At 54.9% G+C, this 27561-nt stretch overlaps 1 protein-coding gene and 1 long non-coding RNA gene across 7 annotated transcripts in view; both read left to right on the top strand.

Moving 5' to 3' along the window:
• The window catches only part of PAOX (polyamine oxidase), a 42762-nt gene that overhangs the window by 6402 nt on the left and 8799 nt on the right, over positions 1–27561 (top strand). Inside the window, exons 1-3 of one of the 6 annotated variants that reach the window (XM_065551627.1) lie at positions 23593–23663; positions 24450–24939; positions 26176–26375. In XM_065551627.1, the coding sequence (XP_065407699.1) occupies positions 24467–24939; positions 26176–26375 (673 nt within the window). In that variant the 5' untranslated portion in view covers positions 23593–23663; positions 24450–24466. Of the gene's footprint in view, positions 1–23592; positions 24031–24449; positions 24940–26175; positions 26376–27561 lie in introns of those variants that run through there. The other 5 variants (XR_010589180.1, XM_024111649.3, XM_005310803.4 and 2 more) reach the window with 5 other exon arrangements.
• Positions 2190–20213, top strand: LOC135972700 (uncharacterized). The gene is made up of 3 exons (XR_010589181.1): positions 2190–7204; positions 8596–16480; positions 17797–20213. It is a non-coding gene; the product is annotated as an uncharacterized LOC135972700 (long non-coding RNA).

A 27561-nucleotide genomic window follows, 5' to 3' on the forward strand; every position in this document is an offset into this window, starting at 1 on the left:
CATTGGATCCCTCCCCAAATCCCCGCCCCCAGCCCCGCCCCCTCACTGCCCCATTGGATCCCAAGCCGGGCCTGGGGAGGAGATGCCCCTGTGCAGCAGCCTGGGCACACGGGCCATGGCCGGCTGGGGCCGGGAGCGCTGCAGTGCAGCGCGGAGGCTGCTCCAGCCCTGCAGCCCACGGGGCAGCGTGGTGGGTCCGGGGGCAGCACGGAGCGGGCAGGGCCCGGGTGGGCGGCGCGGCCCGGGGACGTGGGCCGCCTGCCGGAGACACGCGGCAGAGAGGGGTTGTGGGGGCGAGACTTGTCCCAGGTGTGGCAGCCGGCAGACAGGGGTGAGGAGCCGGCCGGGGTACCCCGAACTAATAAACTTCCCCGCCACTGCCGGGGAGCCCCACGCCTCTCCCGCTCAGCTGCGCTCCAGCGGCTCGCCCCACCGGGAAGGAGTCGCTGGAGCGCAGCTGAGCGGGAGAGGCGCGAGGCTCCCCACCGGTGGCGGGACGCACCACATGTGCCCGGGGCGGGCCGGGGGGCGGGAGGCTCCACGGGGAAGGCAGCGCGCGCGGTCGGGGCACTGTGTGCGATCCAGCAGCGCGGCTGGGGCCTGCTAATGCCCCCGGCCCCTGCAAAACTGCTTTTTTTTTTTTTTCGCCGCCATTTTTTTTTTGCTCCGCCCCCCCCCACCCCCTCCCTCCCGCGTCCCGATATTTAATCCCTGTGATCTGGTCACCCTATGTCACGGAGTATGGGGGACTCAGGGCCCTGCACCCCCAGCTTCCTGCGATTCACCATGACTCTCAGCCAACCAGTAAAGCAGAAGGTTTATTTAGACGACAGGAATACAGTCCAAGACAGGTCTTGCAGGCATAGACAACAGGACCCCCCTCAGTTGGGTCCATCTTGGGGTCTCAGGGCACCCCAGTCCTTTGGGAGGTCAGAGCCCCGTCTGCCTCCCAGCCATCTCACCAGCCAGCTTCTGACACTCTCCTTCAGCCTTTGTTCAGTTTCCCGGGCAAAAGTGTCACCTGGCCTCTAACCCCTTCCTGGGTTCTCATGTTACATGCTCAGGTATTCTCCGTTGGTCAGTTTCCCATCCCCCAATGCAGACTATCCTAGCCACACTCCCCTGTCAGCATTCAAAGCCCACAGTAAGAACAGTCCCAGTTCGTCACATCTCTCCCCCCTTCGAGACCGAACTGAGCAGGGTCACTTTAGCCAGTGACCCGGGGAAGTTCGAATCTATCCCCCTTCCCGTGGATGCCCCAGCATCCCTCCCATTCCTTGGTGAGAATTACACCCGGCCCCTCCAGTTTCATGCTCCCCCTTAAGTCGGGGTTGCTCGATGGCACTCACAGTTCGCATGGGGGAAGGTTTATGCGGCCTGTGCCCTTTTCCCACCCCAATACCCCTGGGGTTCCAACTGGGCTGGGGTCTTCTCCCAGCGTTCCAGTCTGGAGGTCGGTGATTCGGGTTCTCTTGGTTCAGAGCCCCCCTTTGAACCTTGGCCATCCTCTGGAAAGGCTCCTCTATGCTGGGCATAGGTCCTAAAACCGTTTTCCCCTTGTCCTGGGCCTTCCTCCCCCTCTGACAGGGGTCACAGGATCGGCAGTACTGTCGGACAGTAACAAAGACCCCAGGCCAGTAAAAGCTCCGTAGCAGCCTCTGCTGGGTATGCCAGGTTCCCTGGTGCCCTGAGAGGGGAATGTCATGGGCCCAGTACAGCAGCTGGCGGCGATACTTCTGGGGTACCGCCAGCTGCCTCCTGATCCCCCCTGACTCCATTTTCCCTGGGGGAGCCCATTCTCGGTACAGGAACCCCTTCTCCCACAGGAACCTTTTCCGGCCACCTCTCCCCATGGTCTGTACTGCACTGAGGTCGGCCAGGTCCCTTATCTTCCACAAGGAGGGATCTTTCTGTACCTCGGCCTTGAACTCAGCAGCTGGGACAGGGATGGCCACCTGCTCTCTCTCGCCAGCTGGGTCTGAAGCCGCAGCCTCCCTGAGCCGTGTCCCTGGGCATTCCCTCCCTACCAGGTTAGGGTCCTGCGCCTCAGGCAAGGCACCCTCCCCAAAGCCATGGCGTAGTGCCCCTCGCCAGCTCTGACTGCGGGTCACAACCAGGGCACCCTGGGGGTTGCTTGGCCAGTCCTCCAGGTGCCCTCCCCCCCCCATCAACACCTCAGTGGGCAAATACGGGTGTACCCCCACATCCTTGGGGCCCTACTTGGCCCCCCACTTCAGGTGTACCCTCGCCACCGGTACCTTGAATGGGGTCCTGCCCACCCCCGTCAGGGTCAGGTAGGTGTCGGGCACCACCCAATCTGGGGCCACCACCTCGGGCCGGGCCAGCGTCACCTCTGCGCCCGTATCCCAGTATCCATTGACCTTCCTCCCATCCACCTCCAGGGGAACAAGGTACTCTCTCCAGAGGGACAGCCCCGTGCCCACCGTATAAACCAAAAACCCTGAGTCTGGAGCATCCAGCCCCCCAGAGGAGCTGGCCTGGAGCTCTCCTCCCTCCTTAGCAGGTGGTACTCTGCCAGCCCCCCTTCCCTGGGAATGCTGCCTCTCGCCCGGCTGGGTCTCTACCCAGTCAACCCTCTGTGGGTTGGGTCCGCTCAGTCTATCCCTGAGCCTGGGGCACTGGGCCCGTATGTGGCCTCTCTGGCCACAGTGATAGCAGCCCATGTCCCGTGGGTCCCCTTGAGCGGGTCGGATGGACCTGACGCTGGATGTTTCCCTTTGGTGGGGGTTCTCCCTATTTCCTCGCTGGGAGGTCCCATGATGACTCTCTCTTTGAGTTGTGGCAGGACTGTTCCTTTGGGACTCCTCCCGGTTATCCCCTGCCCGAGTGTTCACAAACTCGTCGGCCAACTGGCCTGCGTGCTGCGGGTTCTCTGGCTTTTGGTCCATCAACCATCGCCTCAGGTCAGATGGGCACTGCTCATACACGTGCTCCAGTACGACTAGGTCAAGCAGGTCCTCTATAGTTTGGGCCCCAGCCGTCCACTTGCAGGCATACCCCTGCGCCCGGTTGGCTAGTTGTAGGTATGTGACCTCATGGGTTTTACGCTGATTCCAGAACCTTTGCCGGTACATCTCAGGGGTCAGCTCAAACTCGCGGAGCAGGGCCTTTTTGAACAGTTCGTAGACCCCTGTCTCGGCCCCTTTCAGTCGGCTGTACACCTCCCTGGCTGTGGGATCCAGTGAGGGGATGAGAAACTGGAGCCTGTCTGCAGGGTCAACCTGGAGCAGCTCGCAGGTATTCTCAAAGGCCGTCAGGAAGGTATCCATGTCCTCCCCGTCCTTATGCTGGGCCAGAAAGCACTTATCAAAGCTCTTTGCAGTCTTGGGTCCCCCCTCGCTCACCGCAGCCGGGGCCGCACTGCTCCTCAGCCTGGCCAGTTCCAGCTCATGCTGACGTTGGTTCTCCTCATGCTGACGCTGTTTTTCCCGTTCTTCCCGTTCTTCCCGCTCATGCTGACGTTGGTCCCGCTCATGCTGACGTTGTTTCTCCTTCTCTTCCCACTCCTGCTTCAGTTCTTGCTGCCTTAAGTTGAGCTCTTTCAGTCTCAGCTTCGTGTCATATTCCAGTCGCATCGGCTCCCGGGATGGGGAGCTCCGCCGGGATGATCCCCTGCTGGCCGCCGGGGTCAGGGTGCCCTTGGTATTCGCTGGGCTTCCCCCAACCCCTCCCCTAGGTATAGGTAGGCAGGGTCTCGGGATGCCCTCGGCAGCAGTATGACCCCTCCCAGCCATGTCAGGCCCCGGGGCCCACGCTGCATCCGCCGGGCGGCTTCCCTCAGGGACAGGGCTCGGTTCATCCAAGCGATCCTTCTCCTCCAGCTGGGCAATTAGCTGTTCTTTGGTGGACCTCCCAATGTGCAGCCCCCTCTGCCTGCACAGCTCCACCAGGTCACTCTTGAGGCGTGTAGCATACATCCTCCTGCTGGCCACTCGCCGGCCTGTGCTCTCCGCTTTCCACCGTTCCAGGGGGACCCCTAGTGTGCCAGCCCGTCTTCAGGTCACCACTTCTCTGCCAGGGTCGAGCTGCAGCCTCCTCCGCCCCGGGACCACTCGCTGCAATCCCCCGGGGGACCCTGTTACTGCAAAAGTTCTTCTTGCTGGTCACACACTCCCAGGGGTGATAACCGTCTCTCTCTGACTCTTCAGCATGCCTGGTCCCCATCAATCCCCCTTCGTTTTACTGCTCCCCAGTCACTTACTGCAGGAAGCGCCGTCCACGGGGTGCAGTAGATCCCACTGCTGCCACCAGTTGACACGGAGTATGGGGGACTCAGGGCCCTGCACCCCCAGCTTCCTGCGATTCACCATGACTCTCAGCCAGCCAGTAAAGCAGAAGGTTTATTTAGACAACAGGAATACAGTCCAAGACAGGTCTTGCAGGCATAGACAACAGGACCCCCCTCAGTTGGGTCCATCTTGGGGTCTCAGGGCACCCCAGTCCTTTGGGAGGTCAGAGCCCCGTCTGCCTCCCAGCCATCTCACCAGCCAGCTTCTGACACTCTCCTTCAGCCTTTGTTCAGTTTCCCAGGCAAAGGTGTCACCTGGCCTCTAACCCCTTCCTGGGTTCTCATGTTACATGCTCAGGTATTCTCTGTCGGTCAGTCTCCCATCCCCCAATGCAGACTATCCTAGCCACACTCCCCTGTCAGCATTCAAAGCCCAGTAAGAACAGTCCCAGTTCGTCACACCCTACCCTTGAATAGATATGCAGACAGAGTTGGCACCGGGGTTTGTTGCAGGGTTTGGTTCCTGTGTTAGTGTTTTTGTTGTGTGGTGTGTAGTTGCTGATGAGTATTTGCTTCAGGTTGTGGGGGCTGTCTGTAAGCGAGGACAGGCCTGTCTCCCAAGGTCTGTGAGAATGAGGGATCGTCTTTCAGGATAGGTTGTAGATCCTTGATGATGCGCTGGAGAGGTTTCAATTGGGGGCTGTAGGTGGCGGCTAGTGGTGTTCTGTTACTTTCTTTGTTGAGCCTGTTCTGTAGTAGGTGACTTCTGGGTACCCTTCTGGCTCTGTCAGTCTGTTTCTTCACTTCACCAGGTGGGCATTGTAGTTTTAAGAACACTTGATAGAGATTCTGTAGGTGTTTGTCTCTGTCTGAGGGATTGGAGTAAATGCGGTTGTATTTTAGAGCTTGGCTGTAGACAATGGATCGTGTGATGTGTTCTGGATGAAAGCTGGAGGCATGTAGGTAAGTATAGCAGTCAGTAGGTTTCCGGTATAGGATGGTGTTTATGTGAGCATTGCTTATTTGCACTGTAGTGTCTAGGAAGTGGATCTCTTGTGTGGACTGGTCCAGGCTGAGGTTGATGGTGGGGTGGAAATTGTTGAAATACTGGTGGAATTCCTCAAGGGCCTCCTTCCCATGGGTCCAGATGATGAAGATGTCATCAATGTAACGCAAGTAGAGTAGGGGCATTAGGGGACAAGAGCTGAGGAAGCGTTGTTCTAAGTCAGCCATAAAAATGTTGGCATACTGTGGGGCCATGGGGTACCCAAAGCTGATTTGAAGGTATAAATTGTCCCCAAATCTGAAATAGTGTGGGTGAGAACAAAGTCACAAAGTTCAGCCACCAGGTTTGCCATGACATTATCAGGAATACTGTTCCTGATGGCTTGTAGTCCATCTTTGTGTGGAATGTTGGTGTAGAGAGCTTCTACATCCATAGTGGCGAGGATGGTGTTTTCTGGAAGATCACCAAAGGATTGTAGTTTCCTCAGGAAGTCAGTGGTGTCTCGAAGATAGCTGGGAGTGCTGGTAGCATAAGGCCTGAGGAGAGAGTCTACATAGCCAGACAATCCTGCTGTCAGTGTGCCAGTACCTGAGATGATGGGGTGTTCAGGATTCCCAGGCTTATTAATCTTGGGCAGCAGATAGAATTCCCCTGGTTGGGGCTCTAAGGGTGTGTCTGTGTAGATTTGTTCCTGTGCTTCTTCAGGAAGTTTCTTGAGCAGATGGTGTCGTTTCTTTTGGTAACACTCAGTGGGATTAGAGGGTAATGGCCTGTAGAATGTGGTGTCAGAGAGCTGTCTAGCAGCCTCTCGTTCATATTCCGACCTATTCATGATGATTACAGCACCTCCTTTCTCAGCCCTTTTGATTGTGATGTCAGAGTTGTTTCTGAGGCTGTGGATGACGTTGTGTTCTGCACGGCTGAGGTTATGGGGCAAGTGAAGGCAACTCCCATCTTTTCATATGCTGTGTATTTATACCTCCCTACTGTATTTTCCACTCCATGCATCTGATGAAGTGGGTTTTAGCCCCTGAAAGCTTATGCCCAAATAAATGTGTTAATCTCTAAGATGCCACAAGAACTCATGGAGGTATTCAAAGTTGTTCTTAGTAGTTCTCAGCATTATTTTGAGCTGTTACCAGGAGGATCCGCAGCTGTTTTTTACCTCATCCCTCTGGCTCAACTCCTTATCTTATCCCTGGGGTGCATGCCTTTGCTTTAGGGTCATGGATTTGCCATCCATTCTGATAAGAAAGTTGATGCCTCTTGACTCCTCCACTCCCCTCTTGACTATCTGGCCCAGCTGTCTCTTATCAGTTACTCACATATCAAATAGTAAATAAGGCAGTGATTACAGCCATAAAACTTTTATTCTTCTAAGAACAATCATTAACACAATCAGCAAAGAATAAACTCAGAACAATTTCTTCTTACTAATTCAAAGCTAGCAAAATGGAGTATAAAGCAAAATAAGCAAAATGGAGTACAATTTATTCGAGACAATTTCTCCCCATTTGGCTTTTGGCCTACAACAGGAGCCCACTAACCAGCCAATGCTGGCGTCAGACGCATCCACACTTCCCCTGTCCCTGGGGAGGCCCCATTTTCTGACAGAGGGCAAGTCATGGCATAATTATTAGCTCTTGTTTGCCCAGGGCCGGGAGACGCTGACTGCTCCAATGACGCGAGGGTGACAGGGCACTGGGCCAGGCCGGGGAGCTGTGCTCCGGGTGACAGCGTATCAGCTGGTTCCTGGGGCAGGTGATGGGGTCGGAAGGGGAGGGTCTGCATGCTCCTGGGCAAGGGCCTAGGTGAACCACCCTAGCAATGCCAGGGCCCTTTGGGAAGAACAGACACTTGCCCTCTCCCTCTGAAGGATGGGCCCTTCTTGGAAGAGCAGCTCAGTCCTGGGCCCTGGCTGCTTTGCACTGCTGGGCTGCCCTGACAAGGTATGTGTGCACCTGTACATGCACCAACGCACACATACCTATACACACATGCACACACTCACATCCACACGCACGCACACTCCCACCTGCACACACCCGCATACATTCACACCTGCCTGCACACACCCACGCATACCCACTCACACCTGCATGCACACACAGCACACTCACTCCTGCATGCACACACTTGCATGTGCACACTCACTCCTGCATGCACACGCTTGCATGTGCACACTCACACCTGCAGGCACACACTCACAGCTATATGCACACATCAGCGCACTCATGCCTGCATACACACACTCGCATGTGCACACTCACACTGCATGTGCACACTCACTCCAGCATGCACATACAGCTGCATACACACACTAGCACAGTCACACCTGCATGTGTACGGGGAGACTTTGGCAATCCAGTAAAGTGTCTGAAACCGCTATTACTTATTGCTAACAGTAGCCAAGTCAGCAGGGCGTACTGAACCACTATTGCTTGTTGTTAAAAGAAGCCAAGTCAGCAGGCCATAAATTGGTCATGCAGCGGCCTCAGCATAACCAAGGCAGGAGGGAAGGAAAGGGTTTTGGGTACCACAGACAGGGCAGCTTGACCCCACATCCTTCCTGCTAAGAATGTTGAAATTGCTGATATATGTATTTTAGAAAAACAGGAAGTCTGTCTATATGTGCCCCTGGGAATGTTTGTCAGGACCCCAAGCATAGGTGCTGACTTCTGCTCCTGCTGCGGGTGCTCGACACCCCTCTGGCCCTGGCCCCGTCCCCACTCCACCCCTTCCATGAGGCCCCACTCCCTCTGTCACGTTATTTATTTGAACTGGGACCATATAGAGCAGGGGTCGGCAACGTTCGGCATGCAGCTCGCCAGGGTAAGCACCCCAGCGGGCCGGGCCAGTTTATTTATCTGCTGACGCGGCAGGTTCGGCCAATCGCAGCTCCCACTGGCCGCGGTTTGCCGTCCCGGGCCAATGGGGGTGGCGGGAAGCGGCACGGGCCGAGGGATGTCCTGGCCGCGGCTTCCCGCTGCCCCCATTGGCCCGGGATGGCGAACCGCGGCCAGTGGGGGCCACGATCGGTCAAACCTGCCACATCAGCAGGTAAATAAACTGGCCCGGCCCGCTAGGGTGCTTACCCTGGCGAGCCGCGTGCCGAATGTTGCTGACCCCTGATATAGAGCATGGTTGCAACTAAAGTCCTGTAGTGGCACCAAATCTTGTATAAAGGGGGTCAAGTGAGGTGTCTAAGACAAAGTTATGGTTGGCTGGTTATGATTATGCTGTCTATATGTGTGTATCAATTTTGTAGTTGAAGTTTTGAATATTGGCTCTATACTGTCTGTATTTCAAACTTACGCTATGCTTTTGAAAAACTTCCCAGACAAGTTGGTGTTAGCTCTGCCTAGCCTGCTTGAGGACCATCAGCTATACAATTGACCCATTGAAAGAAGGAAAATACGCCTTGCAACTCAGCAAAGTATGCAGGAACTGGCCCATGTGACTCCAGACTCTATTTTGCTGTAATTTTCCACAGTAAGAACAAAGAGATGTTCTTACACCTGGAAAAGACTATAAAAGGCTGCTGCAGTTCCTCCATCTGGTCTTCAGTCCTGCTTCTTACCTCTGGAGGGACTTTGCTACAAACAGAAGCTCTGAACAAAGGACTGATGACCCATCCCAGCTGGGGATGTACTCCGGAGACTTGATTTTGAACCTGCAGTTTCTATCACTGCTACAAGCCTGAACCAAGAACTTTGCCATTAATGTATGTAATTGATTCCATTTAACCAATTATAGCTCTCATCTGTATCTTTTTCCTTTTGTGAATAAACCTTTAGATTTTAGATTCTAAAGCGTGATTTGTGGGTAAGATCTAATTTGTATATTGACCTGGGTCTGGGGCTTGATCCTTTGGGATCAGGAGAACCCTTTTTCTTTTATTGGGGTATTGGTTTTCATAACCATTTGTTCCCATAACGAGTGGCACTGGTAGTGATACTGGAAAACTGGAGAGTCTAAGGGAATTGCTTGTGTGACTTGTGGTTAGCCAGTGGGGTGAGACCAAAGTCCTCTTAGTCTGGCTGGTTGGGTTTGCCTTAGAGGTGGAAAAACCCCAGCCTTGGGCTGTAACTGCCCTGTTTAAGCAATTTGTCCTGAATTGGCACTCTCAGTTGGGTCCTGCCAGAACCGCATAGTTACAGTGGCGTAGTCGTGCTAGGATCCACAGAACCAAGTCAATTAAGTTTTGGGTCAGAACCCCACGCTATCCAAATTTGAATTTTGGGATTGAGAGTTTATTGGTTAAAGATCAGTGACCATGAGCCAAAAAGCAACAGCAGAAGCAATAAAACTGCAAGCCCTGATGGAGAGCCTGCAATTTGAACATGAGCAAAAACTGGCAGAAATTTGAATGAAAGAGAAGCAAGCCTTGGCCCAGCTAAAGAAAGAAGCTGCTAAGAGAGAAGAAAAAGCACGTAAGGGGCATCTGGAGCTTCTGGCTGATGAGGAGAAAGCTCGACAGATGCAACAGGAGACAGCTAAACTCCAGCTCCAAGTCAAAAAAGCAATGGAAGAACAGCAGAAACTGTATCCTCTTAAAAATCCAGTTTATAACTATGTTGATATGTGGTATTACTCTGGGCAGTTTTCTGTGTTTAACCAGTTTTGCTATGACCATGGAGAGGGGGATTCTAACCTGGGGGGGGGGGGTAATAGCTGTTTGTCTGTGCAAGAAAGCAGTGTGTCTGTGAATGGAGTTTCTGAATGTCTGTCTAATGTCTCAGAAGTGAATCTGGAATTAGATCAAGCACAGAAAGATCTCATAAGTCAGGAAAATGTTTCTCTGGAGCAGATTAAAGTGGATGGTCAGGTTGAAGCCCTAACTGAGGAAGGAAAGGGTAGATTTTTGGTGGGTAATAGCTGTTTGTCTGTGCAAGAAAGCTGTATGTCTGGTAAGGAAGAAGGTGTCTCCAGCTCTTCTTTATCTGTGCAGCAGACAGAAGGTGCCTTTCAGCCTGTGTTAGTTGAAAATAGTGTAGTTGTCTCAGAGTTGGTTCTGGATTCAACTAAAGCCCAGGAAGGGAATGGTCCTAAGTTTGTGTGTGCTGGGGAGAATGGCACTGTAACTAGGTTGCATCCAGTTAGTGTCTTAGCAGAATCCCAGAGACCAGACAATTCTGGTGCTTGTATTTTACCTGTTGCTTATGTGTGGTTGGAAAAGGGTATAGCAACTCTGTCTGATCAGGGTGATATCCTAGCCAGGGCACAAGGAGGGCCGAAGGATGATTTAATTGTGTTACCTACTGATGGTGTGGAAACTTGTAGCAAGAAGGAAAAAATTCCTAAACTTGTGTGTGGCTTCTAACCTTTCATCTAGTGAGTCTATGGGTTTGCCTGAAAGGGGATTGTGTAGAAATCTGCCTGATGGGCCAAAGGTGATCCTAAATGTAAGTAAGACCCAGAAAAAGTTTGTTGCTGCTCAGGAAAGTGTTCCTTTAGAGCAAGCCCTAGGTGAAGAGAGTAAGGGCAGAATTTCTGTGAAGGGGGAACTGTTGCTTAGAAAAGCTCCTGGGAAAAGGAACCCTCATGGTAATCTGTGCAAGCAGTTTACTGCAACTGAAGGGTGTGAAAGTGATTTAATCAAGGAAGTTTCAGTTCCTAACAGCCAGAAATTTTCTGTTCTGAATGGATCCACTGACTTTCCTTTTGAAAGATCCAGTGTGGGTAGCTTTGAAAAGGTCTCAGATGGAGTGAAAGCTATTAAGAAAGTTGAACAGTCCTATAACCAAGTGGCTGTGTTTGGCCAGCTTGTTGGGGAGACAAGGTTGTTGAGAGAAAAATGTCTCCATGCTGATTCTGTAAGTGAACAGACTGTGTCTCAGGTTCAAAGGGAAAACTGGGTAGCTGAGTCTGCAGAGCAGAACAGCTGTGTAGTTAATCTCTCGAGAATGCAGGGGATGGTAGGTGTACTCTCATCTCTAGACACTTTGGATATGACTTGTGGTCTCTCAGTGAATTTAACATCTAATCCCTTGAAAGCAGAGGTTGCTAAGGGAAGTCACAGGGTAACCCTAAAAGGCCCAAACCCCAATGGTATTGAGCCAAAGGTGTGGCATGACAAACATGATTGTAGATGGACACTTGCAATAAATTTGTTGTTATTGCTAATGGTAATTTTTGTAACTAATGTGTTGCTATTACTAAAAACTGTAAAAATGTACAATGTGCCTAATCTTTTGGAAAATCTCTTGAACATGTTAAAAGGAATATATGAGAACACACTTTATGTTAAAAGGCCTTGTTATACTGATGTTTCACAGTTAATGCCTGTAAACAGTATTGGAACTTTTCACAAGGAAAAAGATATTCCAGACCTAATGTACTGTTTGAAAAGGGAAACTGAGGCACACTACTATAGTGCTTTCATGGCTAAATGCCAAAATTCCTATACTATGAACAACATTAATATCTACATTGATTTCATGTTAATTGGGTTCCAAACATTTGCCAGAGCTTGTATGGATAAAGGAGCTGTTTTCTTTAGCTCTTGGCAAGATCATGTAAGACATACAGAAACCATGCTGCAAAAGCAGATCCAATCCACTATTGTTCTAACTAAGTTTTACCTTGAGTTTGTAAAGAAATTCAATCATGTTATTGAACATGACTTTGATGAACCATTTCTGTTGTACACTGGTGCAACTTCTAACCCAATACTAGCTGTAGTGAGACAGACCCAAGAATGGGGAGCTCTTGGGATGAAGTCAGTGATGTTTGTGTCATCCATTCCTGCATCAATTTTGCATTGGGGGTGTCACGTTATTGATTTGAACTGGGACCATATAGAATATGATTGCAACCAAAGTCCTGTAGTGGCACCAAATCTTGTATAAAGGGGGTCAAATGAGGTGTCTAAGACAAGGTTATGGTTGGCTGGTTATGATTATGCTGTCTATATGTGTGTATCAGTTTTGTAGTTGAAGTTTTGAATATTGGCTCTATACTGTCTGTATTTCAAACTTACGCTATGCTTCTGGGAAACTTCCCTGACAAGTTGGTGTTAGCTCTGCCTAGGCTGCTTGCTGGCCCATTAAGGACCACCAGCTATACAATTGCCCTATTGAGAGAAGGAAAATATGCCTTGCAACTCAGCAAAGTATGCAGGAACTGGCCCATGTGACTCCAGACTCCATTTTGCTGTAATTTTCCACAGTAAGGACAAAGAGATGTTCTTACACCTGGAAAAGACTATAAAAGGCTGCTGCAGTTCCTCCATCTGGTCTTCAGTCCTGCTTCTTACCTCTGGAGGGACTTTGCTACAAACAGAAGCTCTCAACAAAGGACTGATGACCCATCCCAGCTGGGGATGTACTCCGGAGACTTGATTTTGAACCTGCAGTTTCTATCACTGCTACAAGCCTGAACCAAGAACTTTGCCATTACTGTACATAATTGATTCCATTTAACCAATTCTAGCTCTCATCAGTATCTTTTTCCTTTTATGAATAAACCTTTAGATTTTAGATTCTAAAGGATTGGCAACAGCGTGATTTGTGGGTAAGATCTAATTTGTATATTGACCTGGGTCTGGGGCTTGGTCCTTTGGGATCAGGAGAACCCTTTTTCTTTTATTGGGGTATTGGTTTTCATAACCATTTGTTCCCATAACGAGTGGCACTGGTAGTGATATTGGAAAACTGGAGAGTCTAAGGGAATTGCTTGTGTGACTTGTGGTTAGCCAGTGGGGTGAGACCAAAGTCCTCTTAGTCTGGCTGGTTGGGTTTGCCTTAGAGGTGGAAAAACCCCAGCCTTGGGCTGTAACTGCCCTGTTTAAGCAATTTGTCCTGAATTGGCACTCTCAGTTGGGTCCTGCCAGAACCGGATTGTTACACCCTTCCACCCCTGCCCCGCCCCAATTCCACCCCTTTCCTGCCCCCAATCCCTGCCCCAGCCCCACCTCTTCCCCGCCTCCTCCCTTGAGTGTGCCACATTCCCGTTTCTCCCCCTCCCTCCCAGCATGCCACCAAACTGCAGGAAGCGCTGGGAGGGAGGCGGAGGAGCGGAGAGGAGGGAGTGCTCAGGGAGGGAGTGCGGGGGGAGCTTGGCTGCCAGTGGGTGCAGAGCACCCACTAATTTTTCCCCATGGGTGCTCCAGCCCCGGAGCACCCACGGAGTTGGCACCTATGGCCCCAAGTCATGAACACTCAAAAAAAAAAAAAAAACGTATCTGGTTAAATTGATAATCAGAAGGAAACCTCTTGCTTGACCTTTAAAAACTGCTTGCTTAGCAAGTTTTCTTTAAGGGATATGTCACTGTATTACTAATGTATGAATAAGGGGGGAAAGTTTGAGGTGGGGGGACTTCTCAGAAGGGGCTCTTCTGGGACGCTCCCTGTGGACGCATCTTGGGGTCCCCACCGGCAGACGGAAATTTGGCCAGCAGAAGTCTGTCACTGTGCCACTCAAAGGCCATACTCAGCTTCAGTAATTATCAAGGGTTGGGGGGTGTTTTATTAACCTGTTGCAAACGTGTATAAGTGCTTGAGACTAAGTAAAATTTAGCTTTAAGTGAAAGCACTCTTGTGTTGTCCTGTTTGTGCTAGCCATCTATCCGGTGGACGGCCGTGTCTCCCCACACTCACACATGCATGCCCACCCACAGCTATGGTCATGTACTCCATCTCACTGACCCAGCCCATCTGAGTGTGCAGTGCTCTTTCTGGGAAAGGCAGTTCTGCGGTTTCATTCCTAGCTGGGAAATCCCAGCAGCCAGTGGCTCTGTGCGGTGACATGTAGCTCAGCCGTTTCCTCAGAAACAGCTCCATGGGAGAGCAAGGCTAGTTCCAGTTCTCAGCCCAGCCAGTATGAAATGCTGGGTTTGCAATGTAGTTACTGGCTGGTTGGCAGGGCCGGCTCCAGGGTTTTGGCCGCCCCAAGCAGCCAAAAAAAAAACCAAAAAAAAAACGGCGATCGCGATTGCGATCTGCGGCGGCAATTCAGCGGGAGGTCCTTTGCTACCAGCGGGAGTGAGGGACCGTCCGCCGAATTGCCGCCGAATACCTGGACGTGCCGCCCCTCTCCGGAGCAGCTGCCCCAAGCACCTGCTTGCCAGGCTGGTGCCTGGAGCCGGCCCTGCTGGCTGGAGCCCGATCCAACAGAGTGGCGAGGAATCATCCTTAGACCAGGAGCTTCATCACCGTGACTGGAAATTCCAGAAGCTCTTGAGTTGTGGTTAGAGCGATAGGGGTAGAGTACGGGAGGGAGGGATTTGCTCAGTGGTTTGCGCGTTGGCCTGCTAAACCCAGGGTTGTGAGTTTAATCCTTGAGGGGGCCACTTGGGGATCTGGGGCAAAATCAGTACTTGGTCCTGCTAGTGAAGGCAGGGGGCTAGACTCAATGACCTTTCAAGGTCCCTTCCAGTTCTAGGAGTTGGGATATCTCCATTAATTATTATTATTATTATTACAGGTTGGGCCAAGATCCTGCTTCCTGTCCAGGCTTGACCCCGCCTCAGGCTGGTGGGGGTTTACTGCATTCAGCTCAGAGCCCTGCCTCGGCCTGCATGTGATGCGGGCCACAGGATTCCATCCAGGCATCTTGCCCCATTGCTCCCTCAGGGGCCCCTGGCCAGAGGGTCCCAGAGGCCAGGAACTGCCAGGGGGAGGGCAGAGTTACATTTCCCTCCAAAATGAGTTTTCAAACAGTGGCACTGGAACACTTTTACTAGTGGGGGAGCTGAAAGCCAGACCTCTCACCTCTGTCCGCACCCCACCCCCGCCCCCGGAACAGGACAGTGTCTACAGGTGGGGGGGACCTGGACAGGGATAAGGGGGCCAGGGTGGACAGAGGTAAGAGGGCTGGCTTTCAGCCAGGGATCCTGGCTGTGGAGCTGGCAGCCGGGATCCCAGGCACGGGGCTGGGAGTGCAGCCCCGGGTATGGGGCAACAGCCAGGACCCCGCATGTGGGGCTGGGAGTGGAGCCCTGTGCTTGGAACCAGCAGCCTGGACCCCGTTCTGGGGGCCAGAAGCAGAGCCCCAGGTGTAGGGCTGGGAGCCCGCATGCGGAGCCAGGAGCAGAGCCCCTCATAAAACCTGGGGGTGCTGAAGCACCCCCTGCACCGCTAGTTCCTGCATGTACATGTGCAGTACTCCTCTGTGTGTGTTTGTGTGTGCGCACACGCATGTGTGGTACTCCTCTGTGTGCGTGTGTGTGTGTGTGTGCGGTATTCCTTTGTGTGTGTTTGTGTGTTCATGCACTACTCTGGGGGGGGGGCACGTGCATGTGTGCGGTACTTCTCTGTGTGTGTGTGTGTGTGTGTGGTACTCCTCTGCGTGTGTGTGTGTACACGTGTACTCCCTCTGTTTCTGTCTGTATGTGTTCATGTGTACTCCCTCTGTGTGTGTGTGTGTGTGTGTGTGTGTGTGCTTGCATGTGGGTGTTTGGTACGCCTCGGTGTGCGTGTGTGTGCACATGCGCACACATGCAGTACTTGTGTGCACACATGCGGTACTCGTGTGTGCACATGCAGTACTCCTCTGTGTGTGTGTGTGTGTGCACGCGTACAGTACTCCTGTGTGTGTGTGCGCGTGCGTGCTCCTCTGTGTGCGTGTGTGTATACACATGGGTACTCCCTCTTTGTGTGTACTCTGTGTGCGTGTGTGCGGTGCTCCTCTGTGTGTGTGTGTGTGTGTGTGTTGTGATAAACTCAGGTCAGACAGCTGCAAGGGCGGGGTAGAAAACAGTCCCAGAAGGGTAAAAGACCCTCGTCCCTATCAACTGAGGAGGGGTGACTACAGGTCAATCAGGTACAGCTGAGAAGGGGTTACCAGAGATCAGTTAGGGTCAGCTGAGAGAGTTACCTGAGGTCAATTAGGATCAGCTGATTTCAACTAAGATAGGGTTACCATTCGTCCGGATTCCCCCGGACATGTCCGGCTTTTTTGAGTTAAAAATAGCGTCCGGGGGGAATTTGTAAATGTCCAGATTTCCCCCCCCATGCAGAGCGTGCGCGGCTGACAGGGCAGCTGGCCGGATCGTGCCACTTGCACGGGGTTCCGGCAGCCAGAGCCCTTCCTCCACTTCCCCCTCCTCTCCCCTGCAACTTGAGACCACTCCCCTCCTCTCCCTCCCTCCCTCCCCTCCCTGCATTCGCAGATCACCGGCCGGCCGTTCACCTTGGGCCTCCGGCAGTCTGGAGCTCCGACCCTGCTCCCCTCCCCCTGCTGCCGAGCGCGCTGCTCTGCAGCACTCTGTTCTGAGCGGCAGGGTAAGGGGGCCAGGGGGTCAGAGAAGCGGCAGGGAGGTTCTGGAGGGGGCAGTCAAGAGACAGGGAGCAGGGGGAGGGTTGGATGGGTCAAGAATTTTGGGGGGGGCTGTCTGGGGGTTGGGGGTGTACGGTTTTGGGCAGTCAGAGTACAGGTGGGGGGGTCTCAGGAGGGGGCAGTTAGGGGACAAGGCACAGGGAGGCTTAGGTAGGGGGTGGGGTTCTGGAGGGCAGTTAGGAGCAGGGGTCCCAGGAGGGGGCAGTCAGGGGACAGGGAGCAGAGGGGTTTAGATGGGTCAGGAGTTCTGGGGGGGGCTGTTAGGGGGTGGGGGTGTGGATAAGGGTTGGGACAGTCAGGGGACAGGTAGGGGGTAGGGTCTTAGGGGGCCAGTTAGGATGTGGGGAAGGTCTCAGAAGGGGGCAGTCAGGGGACAAGGAGCAGGGAGGCTTAGGTAGGGGGTGGAGTCCTGGGGGGCAGTTAGGGGCAGGGGTCCCAGGAGGGGGCAGTCAGGGGACAAGGAGTGGGGGGGAGGGTTGGGGGTTCTGAGGGGGCGGGAAGTGGGAGGGAGTGGAAGGGGCAGGGGCGGGGCTAGGGCAGGACAGGGGCGGAGCTAGGGCGGGGCTCCTCCCGTCCTCTTTTTTGATTGTTGAAATATGGTAACCCTAACTAAGAGCTGCCAGAGACCTTTTTAAACCCTCCCCTGGGTGGGGAGGGAAGCCAAGCTGCCAGTAGGTGAGGAGTAGCAAGATACCAGGGGGAGGCTGAATTCCCTCCCATAAGTGGGAAAAACAAGCCTAAAAGATTGGCTGAGAGAAGGAGTGGACTGTCCCTGTGTGGCCAAGAGGGACTGTTTTACCCCAAGCCCATCTCACCAAGGCTAAAAACAGCTGAGGCTGGTGAGACTGAGAAGGTGCCTTGCCACAGTGTGTACACTTATGGGTACTCCTTCTGTCTGTGTGTGTACACATACACATGTGTACTCCCTGTGTGTGTCTGCATGTGCACTCTGTGTATGTGTGAGTGTGTGCTCCCTCAGTGTGGTGTACACACATATCCCTTGTAGTGTACATGTGTGTGTCTATCTGGATCAGCATGTGTGTGTGACTGAGCTGGCACTTGTGTCCCTGCGCAGGCACAGACAGACCTGTCAGTGTCTTTAAACAGAGATCAGCTTTTTTCTGTAACAAAAAGGGAAAGGCTGCAGCTTTCTTGTCGGGGGACCTGTCTTCCCTTGGCAGTTGGATCCTGCCTGCAGCTCTGCCTGTTCAGGACTGACGCAATGGAACAATACGTGACACTTGCTTTTTGTTCCCTCCAGAGCAAAGATCTCTCCCATGACGCCACTAAACCCCTCCTGGGACTTGATGGCAGGTGAAGATGTCATATGTAATCTGGCTGCCTATCTCAGCTCCTCGTGAGAACCTAGCAGTGATGGTCAAGGCCTGTTTCTGCGCTGGGAGTGGTCCAGAGGCCTAGCCCTCTGCTGGCTGCGGCAGGAGTACGGCGGGGGAGAGCCATGGCCTGGTGCCCAGAGCGTCTGACTGCACCTGATCAGCGCTGCTGCTGTCCCTGGGGATTGCTCGCCTGTGCAGCTGTGGACTCAGCCTGAGGTCCAGCGCTGTGGGGGATAGCAGGGATCGGGGGCAGTTAAGGCCCCCCCAGGCAGGGCCAGCTCTAGCTCAAGGCCACCCCAAGCAAAAAAAAAAAAATAAAACTTCTGGGAGCGCAACTGCGGAAGCGAAAAAAAAAAAAAGTGGCCCTGCCCCTGAAATTGTGCTGCCCCAAGCACGTGCTTGGTTTGCTGGTGCCTAGAGCTGGCCCTGCCCTCAGGTCGGACCCTCACATGTCTCCAGCCAGCATGTGCTCCCTGCACCAGCAGCCTCATGTGATGGGCCAGGCCAGGCTAGGCTAGGGGGGAGCCCCGCTGTCAGCACAGAGGCCATGTGTGTCTGAGGGGAGCCAGCCTCTTCCACCTGCATGACACCAGCCCCTCCTCTTAGACCCACAGGATCACTCTACAGCTGGCTCTGTGCCTCCCTTCTGCTTCCCAATCCTGGGCCCACTGCAGGGGGAAACTAGCCCAGCATAACATAGAGCATTCTCACCCTAAAGGCTGCACTCAGTTATGCCGTCTGCAGGCAGAGGATCTGGCAGAGCTCTGTGACCTTGTCCTGCTCTGCCACCTGTCGCCCCATCCATCACAGCCCCCCTGGCTGAACCCTGTGCTCCGTGGCACCCGTGTGACAGGGCAGTCCAGAGCTGCCTTGTCAGGGCAGCCCAGCAATGCAAAGCAGCCAGGGCCCAGGACTGAGCTGCTCTTCGAAGAAGGGCCCATCCTTCAGAGGGAGAGGGCAAGTGTCTGTTCTTCCCAAAGGGCCCTGGCATTGCTAGGGTGGTTCACCTAGGCCCTTGCCCAGGAGCATACAGACCCTCCCCTTCCGACCCCATCACCTGCCCCAGGAACCAGCTGATACGCTGTCACCCGGAGCACAGCTCCCCAGCCTGGCCCAGTGCCCTGCCACCCTCGCGTCATTGGAGCAGTCAGCGTCTCCCGGCCCTGGGCAAACAAGAGCTAATAATTATGCATGAGTAGAGACTTACCCTCTGCCAGCAAGTGGGGCCTCCCCAGTGACGGGAATCGTGGATGCATCTGACACCAGCATTGGCTGGTTAGTGGGCTCCTGTATTGGCAATGAGGGTAAAATTCCTGAACCCCAGATCCCTGCAGCTGCTCAGGGGAAACCCCCCCCCCACACACACACACGCAAATGCACCCATCACACTGGTGCACCCAGGCACACATACCTAGACACACGTGCACACTCACAGCCGCATGTGCACACCAGCACACTCACACCTGCACGCATCTGAAGAAGTGAGGTTTTTACCCACGAAAGCTTATGCCCAAATAAATCTGTTAGTCTTTAAGGTGCCACCAGACTCCTTGTTGTTTTTGTAGATACAGACTAACATGGCTACCCCTGATACTTGACACCTGCACGCACACACTCGTGCACATTCACACCAGCACACTCACACTTGCACATGCACACTCACTCACCCACAGCTAGCGGTCATGTACTCCATCTCGCTGACCCAGCCCATCTGAGTGTGCAGTGCTCTTTCTGGGAAAGGCATCTCTGCGGTTTCATTCCTAGCTGGGAAATCCCAGCAGTGAGTGGCCCTGTGCGGTGATATGTAGCTCAGCCGTTTCCTCAGAAACACTCCATGGGAGAGCAAGACTAGTTCCAGTTCTCAGCCTAGTCAGCAGGAAATGCTGGATTTGCAATGTAGTTACTGGCTGGCCTGAGCCCGATCCAACAGAGAGGAGAGGAATCACCCTTAGACCAGGAACTTCATCACCGTGACTGCAAACCCCACAAGCTCTTGAGCTGAGTTAGAGCGAGGGGGGCAGAGTGCAGGTTGAGCCAGGATCCTGCTTCCTGTCCAGGCCTGACCCCGCCTCAGGCTTATGGGGTTTTTTACATTCAGGGTTCACGCTGCATTCAGCTCAGAGCCCTGCCTCGGCCTGCGTGTGACGCGGGCCACAGGATTCCATCCAGGCATCTTGCCCCATTGCTCCCTCAGGGGCCCCTGGCCAGAGGGTCCCAGAGGCCAGGAACTGCCAGGGGGAGGGCAGAGTTACATTTCCCTCCAAAATGAGTTTTCAAACAGTGGCACTGGAACACTTTTACTAGTGGGGGAGCTGAAAGCCAGACCTCTCACCTCTGTCCGCACCCTACCCCCGCCCCTGGAACAGGGCAGTGTCTACGGGTGGGGGGACCTGGACAGGGGCAAGGGGGCCGAGGCTGGGGGTGGGCGCGGGGCCCTCAGCCAGGATCCTAGGCATGGGGCCGGCAGCCGGGAACCCGGGCGCAGGGCCAGGAGTGCAGCCCTGGGTATGGGGTGGCAGCCAGGACCCCGCACGTGGGGCTGGGAACGGAGCCCTGGGCTTGGGACTGGCAGCCGGGACCCCGCACTGGGGACCAGAAGCAGAGCCCCAGGCATGGGGCTGGGAGCCCGCATGTGGGGCCAGGAGCAGAGCCCCACATAAAACCTTAGGCTGCAGCACCCCCGCACCCGTAGTTCCTGCACCTATGTTTTTAAAGAAACAAAAGATTTTTGGGGGGAGGGGGAGTTTCCTTCAAAATGTTATTATTTTTCAACAATTGCAATGAACATTTTTGACTGAAACAGAAAATGCACGTTTGGTTTTTCAGTTTTTTGGGGTCTTTTTTCCCTGTTTTTTTTGGGGGGGGGGGAATTCGCCAGAGAGAAGAATGACTCAAAACCTGGCAAAGGATTGAAGATTTGGGCTTTGGTTCATTTCATCAAAAATTCCAGGAAAAAATAACAACAAAATCCATCATTTTTCATATTGTTCCTGTGGAGGATTCTCCCACCCCCCTTTTCAATCCCTGGCCTGTCGAGTCCCTGTTTGTGGCGCCCCCTGGTGGTGAAGCACTTGGGGGCGAGGAAGGTGATCAGGAACAGTCAACATGGATTCACCAAGGGCAAATCATGCCTGACAAACTTGATTGCCTTCTATGATGAGATAACTGGCTCTGTGGATATGGGGAAAGCAGTGGATGTGATATATCTTGACTTTAGCAAAGCTTTTGATACGGTCTCCCACAGTATTCTTGCCAGCAAGTTAAAGAAGTATGGATTGGATGAATGGACTATAAAGTGAATAGAAAGCTGGCTAGCTTGTCAGGCTCAATGGGTAGTGATCAACGGCTTGATGTCTTGTTGGCAGCCGGTATCAAGCGGAGTGCCCCAGGGGTCGGTCCTGGGGCCAGTTTTGTTCAACATCTTTATTAATGATCTGGATGATGGGATTAATTGCACCCTCAGCAAGTTTGCAGATGACACTAAACTGGGGGGAGAGGTAGATACACTGGAGGGTAGGGATAGGGTCCAGAGTGACCTAGACAAATTGGAGGATTGGGCCAGAAGAAATCTGATGAGGTTCAACAAGAACAAGTGCAGAGTCCTGCACTTAGGACGGAAGAATCCCATGCACTGCTACAGGCTGGGGACCGAATGGCTAAGCAGCAGTTCTGCAGAAAAGGATCCGGGGATTACAGTGGACGAGAAGCTGGATATGAGTCAGCAGTGTGCCCTTGTTGCCAGGAAGGCCAACGGCATATTGGGCTGTATTAGTAGGAGCATTGCCAGCAGATCGAGGGAAGTGATTATTCCCCTCTATTCTGCACTGGTGAGGCCACACCTGGAGTCTTGCGTCCAGCTTTGGTCCCCCCACTACAGAAGGGACGTGGAGAAATTGGAGAGAGTCCAGCGGAGGGCAACGAAAATTATTAGGGGGCTGTGGCACATGACTTACGAGGAGAGGCTGAGAGAACTGGGTTATTTAGTCTGCAGAAGAGAAGAGTGAGGGGGAATTTGATAGCAACCTTCAACTACCTGAAGGGGGGTTCCAAAGAGGATGGAGCTAGGTTGTTCTCAGTGGTGGCAGATGACAGAACAGGGAGCAATAGTCTCAAGTTGCAGTGTGGGAGGTCTTGGTTGGATATTAGGAAACACTAGTTCACTAGGAGGGTGATGAAGCACTGGAATGGGTTACCTAGGGAGGTGGTGGAATCTCCATCCTTAGAGGTTTTTAAGGCCTGGCTTACAAAGCCCTGGCTGGGATGATTTAGTTGGTGTTGGTCCTGCTTTGAGCAGGGGATTGGACTAGATGACTTCCTGAGGTCTCTTCCAACCCTAATATTCTATGATTCTATGAATGATGGCTCGGCTGCCCTGTATCCCAACGCCTAGAGCAATGGTTAAAGCCTGCGGGATCGTTGCTGGCCCGGAACTGAGGATGCTGCCCCTGAGCAGAGGAATCTGGAACAGCTGTCCTGGCGAGCTCCCACACAGCATTGCCTGTGCAAAACCCACTGTGGCCTGAGCCCTTAGCCAAGCCTAGTCTGATAGGGCCCAGCCGGGATTTTTGCCCTAGCACTTAGCACGCTGGCTGTTGGCGGGGGGTCTGTCTGGTGGTGTGTATGCTGCTGCTCGGTGCTCTCCAATCAGCCACTCAACAGGGAGGGTTTGGGATCTCTGCTCCCTGCCGAACCGCTGATTGGTGGCCAGCCAGCAGTAGTCTCCATGCAGCTGTGGCACTTCAGCCTGGGTGGCTGGGGATTACCTGGGCTCCCTTGGGCCTTGGCCTGAAGGAACTTGCTGGGGGAGAACAGGAGAGGGGCATGAATGAGGAGAGGTGGGTTAGGGGAATCGCCCTGCCAACCACAGCTTACAAAAGACAAGCCGAGGTGGTGGGGCATCAGCAGGTGAGAGGGTGCCCGTGGGCTGGGCTGCTGCCCCCCTGCTGCAGCCCAGCCTTTCAGGATTGCTTTTTGCCTTCTTTATTTGCAGCCTTGCTGTTCTCGGGAAGGGGGGCAGTCTGTCATCCCATTGAGGACAGGCCAAGAGGAGGCACAGGCTGCAAGCAGACCTTGTGAGGAGGCCCAGACTACATCCAGCTGTGATTGCTGGGCAGGCGGGAGCTGCCTGTTAAACGAGTGCACTGAAAGTGTGTGGGACCACACAGAATCACTAGCTGTGTGTCATCTGGGTGTATTTGTGCCCCACACCCAGCCTGTCTAATCCCTGATGGGTGGGCTGGCTGCATGCTGGCAACTAGTCTGTGCCAGCCAGGAGGACAATTCACTCCTGTTCTTTAGGGGTGAGATTGTCCAGGGGAGGAGCTGTTTCTGCTGACGTACAATGTTGTGTGACCGGCAAGGCAAGGGTGTATCTAGCCGCATGGCTGTTGTGCCTTTGTTGCTTGTGCATTGCAGAGCCCGGACCCATTCTGGGCAGACACACACTCTGTGCTCTCCCTTAGACGAACTTGACATTGGTTCTTTCTTGCTCGTTCTCTTGGTCTGAGCTAAAGTCTGGTCCCAGTAAAGGACTGTGGTTGCTGCTGTGTGTGGAATCACACACCATGCGTGCCCCAGCTGCGTTCTCTCTAACCAGTGCTGGGTGAGGCTAATGCCTCTGCCCCTCTGGCCGTCCCCGCCCGGGCGGATCGGGGCTGGCTGGAGGAGGCAGGGGGCGGTGAAGAGGCGGATCGGGGCGGGCTGAAGGGGGCGGATCCGGATGGGCTGGAGGAGGTGTCTCCAGGAGGTGGCGGGGCGGGCGCTGCTGAGCTCAGCGCGCCGCGGGATGGAGGTCGCCGACGGGGCCCGCCCCCGGGTGCTGGTGGTGGGCGCGGGGCTCGCCGGGCTCGGCGCTGCGCAGCGGCTCTCTAGCTCCCGAGCCTTTCCCCACCTGCGCCTGCTGGAGTCCACGGGCCGGGCCGGGGGCCGCGTCTGCTCCCAGCGATTCGGTACCGGCCGGGCTCCGCGGGGAGCTAGGCCCCGACCCAGCCGGGCTGGGGCAGTGTCCGGCGGCTGTGCCGGGGTGCGGCGTCCCTGGGGAGCTGTGCCAGACTGGGGGGCAGCAGGCGGGGGGGGGGGGATGCGCCGGGCTCTGGGGCAGTGTCCCTGTAGCGTACAGCTGCCTCTTGCCCTGCGTCCCAGCACCTGGCATTGAGCGGGTGATCATGACTAGTGAGAACAACCACTCTGGACGCTTCTTAACCCTCCCGCGTGAGGGCCCAAGCTGGTCTCTACCTGTTAGAGACCAGGATGAGACCTATTGTGGGATTGGGGAGCTGTGCCAGGCAGGGTGGGTCTGTGCCAGGCTTGGAGGTGGCATCCCTGAGGCTGGGGAGCTGTGCCAGGCCGTGTGGGTCTGTGTCCAGCTATGGGGCTGGGGGTTGGAGAGCTGTGCCATGCTGGGGGCAGCAGGCTGTGTGCGTGCGCACCAAATTGGGGGGCAACAGGCTGGGTGGGTTTGTGCCAGGCTCTGAGGTGGCGTCTCTGGGGCAGGAGGGCAGGGAGCTGTGCCAGGCTGGGGGGCAGCAGGCTGTGAGAGTCTGTGCCAGTGCTGTGTAATGTTTCCCCTGCCTCCTAGGGAGTGAAGTGGTGGAGATGGGCGCACACTGGATCCATGGACCCTCCAAGGAGAACCCTGTCTTTCAGCTGGCGTCAGACTACGGGCTGCTGGATGAGGAAGCCATGTCCGAGGAAAACCAGCAGATCGAGGTGGGGGGCCACCCCCTCCTGCCCGCGGTGTTCTACTCCAGCGCAGGGCGAGTCCTGAGCCCAGAGCTGGTGGAGGGGGTGAGGAATCTGTTCTCCACCCTGCTGGACCAGACGCGTGAGTTCCTGCACGTGCCACAGGTCTCTGTGCCCAGTGTGGGTGAGTATCTGCGGAAGGAGATTGCCCAGCAGGTGAAGGAGTGGACAGATGACGACGAAACCAAATGGCTGAAGCTGGCTGTCCTCAACACGTACTTCAAGCTGGAGTGCTGTGTGAGTGGGACCCACAGCATGGATCACGTGGCGCTGGGGCCCTTTGGGGAGTACGCCATGCTCCCCGGCCTGGACTGCACCTTCCCTGGGTGAGTGGGGCAAGCTGGGGCTGGCTGCGCTTTCTCAGTGCTTGCAGGCTTTGAGAGCAACCTGGCACAGCGTCTGCCCATCCTAAGTAGAGTCCTGCAGAGTGGGAGAGCCCAGCTCCCCCCTTCCAGGCTCTGCAAACAGCCCAGCCTCTGCTTTTAAAAATGTCTCTGCAGAGCAAAGGAGTGGCTCTTAGCCCTCAGCCCTCCACCAGCTGTCGTCCGTTGTCTTCCCCCCCCCCCCAGCCTGGAGCTGGCAAGGTGAAGGTGGGCTGGGCTTTCTCCTGTGGAAGGCAGTGGGAAAGGCTCTTACAGGTGTTGCACTGGGCCCAGTGTTGCATTGGGCCTAAAGGGGCTGCATCCCTTGTTTAGGAGGAGCTGAGAGCTCTTTCCCGAGCCAGAGGGTGACTTAAAACGGGGGATGCAGGCAGGGGAGTGTTTCCATAGTGCTGTGTCCGCGGACAGCTGGGAGCACAGCCCTGGCTGGTCAAGAAGCAGCGACCTTGTCGCGGTGTTTGTGTCGCTGTCCCAGAGGGCAGTGTGGTGTGCAGCTTGCCGAGCCGAGGAACGCAAGGGCTCAATGCCGCTCGGCAGGCAAGAGTGGCCTCTCACTTGTCCAGGGTGGGCTGGTGTTACTCTGCACTGCCAGATGCTTGGCTTGTCCCCTGTGTCTGTGCAAAGCGGTAATAACACTACCAGCTCACTGGGCGGCAGGGTGCAGAGCCTAAAGTGCCAGCCTTGGGGGCAGGAGCCCTTGTGGTGGTGCCATTTTGGGGCACACTGGCCGTAAAAGGAGAGGCCCCACACACCCCTAGAAAGTTGTGGAAATGCTCATGCGTTGTGTCTCCCGCTGGCGTGCATGTGCCCGTCTGTGTGTCTGTCTCCCCCAGTCCCCTGCTTCCCTCTCCGGGTATTTCTCTGGTCTCCCTGCACAGAGGGAGCCCAGCAGTCATACAATTGCCCACGTGTTGGGGCACCCCAGTAGTCCAGGGCAGCTCCAGCAGCAAGGAAGGCTGTGAGGGGGTGTCAGGCTCCCCCAGGGAGCAGAGAGGGGGGTGAATTAAAGCCCACTATGCTGCCCCTCTCACCTAAGCCTGGTCTGGGGCACTGGGGCTGCTCTGGGCCTTTCCCTGTGGGGAGGAAGCTGAACTGGTGTGTGGGTCTGTCTGAGCTTGGGGAGGAGGCTAGTGGCCCCCAGCGAGCCCTGGGCTGATGTGATGGGCACTTCCTCTCCCGCAGCGGCTATGGAGGCCTGCCGGACTGCATGCTGACCTCGCTGCCCAAGGAGAGCGTGCTGTTCCACAAGCCAGTGACGGTGGTTCGCTGGGGCGGCTCCTACCGGGAGGAGAGCCAAGAGGGGCGGACATTCCCGGTCCAGGTTGAGTGTGAGGACGGCGAGAGGTTCCTGGCAGATCACGTCATCATCACGGTGCCTCTAGGTGAACCGCCTCGTGTCCCCCTTGCTCCCGAGTGCCTCGCTTCCACCTGTTCCCGCTGCAGCTCCTCTCTGGTGAACCAGACGCTGCGCCATGGGCTGGCTTGGCCGGGCCATGCCCTGCCTGGGCTCACTGGCCTGTCTTCTGCCCACGGGAAGGGCAGCTCTGCCCTGATGCCCCAGCTGCGGCATTGTCCCTCCTCCCAAACCGAGCCCTGGTAAAACCTCATCGCAGGGTGTTACACTAGGGAGGAAGGAGCTCTGGTAAAACCCAGCCTCCCCTCCCCCACCAAGGGGCTCTGTGCAAGAGAAACCAAATCGAACTGCATTGTAAAACAAAAACACAAGCTGGCTTTGATTAGTCCAACAGACCCCATTCCCCTTGCTCAGCTGTCCCCTGGGATGTGCTTGCTAGATCTCCTGGCCCCAGAGAGTCTTCAGGGCAGAGAAGACCCAAACCTCCAGTGTCAAAACCCAGGAGGAGAAAGCCCCTTGGGTGGCATCTCTGTACTTCCTGAAGAAGCTGAGGGGCCCACGCCCAGCCAAGCAGAGAGCACAGGCTGAGCAGTACCAGAGGGCATTCTGGCACCCACGCCCAGAGGGAGTGGCAGGATAAATGGGGGCAGCCCTTGTGCACACTGAGGGAAAGGCCTTCCAGCCCGTCAGACTTGAGAGGCTTCCCATGGGAAGGGCTGGCCGGGTAGGACACCCAGATCCCTGCCCTGAAGCTGGGCGAACCCAATCAGTAATCCCCAAGCTGGTTCCCGCAGGGGGCGGATGTGGGAGCTTGCCCCCCCCCCCCCCCGAGACCCAGTGTGCAGGGCCCCTGAGGGCAGAGACGCGGTTGCATGTCTCACCAAGGGCCCTGAAGACAGCCTCGCTTTTGGAGGCCCCTTGATGGATTGTCCATCTTGGCCCACTGGTTCCTACCATCCAGGCCTGCCCCTTGCCGGATGATCGCAGACACCAGTAGTGGGTCGCAGTGGCCACAGCAAGGGCTCATGCCCTGCGACAATGAGGTGCCCGCGGACCCAGTGCCTGGGCACATGTTGTGCCTGCTGCTTCAGCACCAGGGTGGATTTGATTTAAATCAAATTGATTTAAATCACTCGTCAGGAAGACTTGATTTAATCATGGATTTCTATATAAAAGTGCATTCTTGTTGGTTGTTACCAACCTGAAGATCCCAC

The sequence above is a fragment of the Chrysemys picta genome, chromosome 7 (assembly GCF_011386835.1).
Source record: "Chrysemys picta bellii isolate R12L10 chromosome 7, ASM1138683v2, whole genome shotgun sequence".
NCBI classification, from domain to species: Eukaryota; Metazoa; Chordata; order Testudines; family Emydidae; genus Chrysemys; species Chrysemys picta.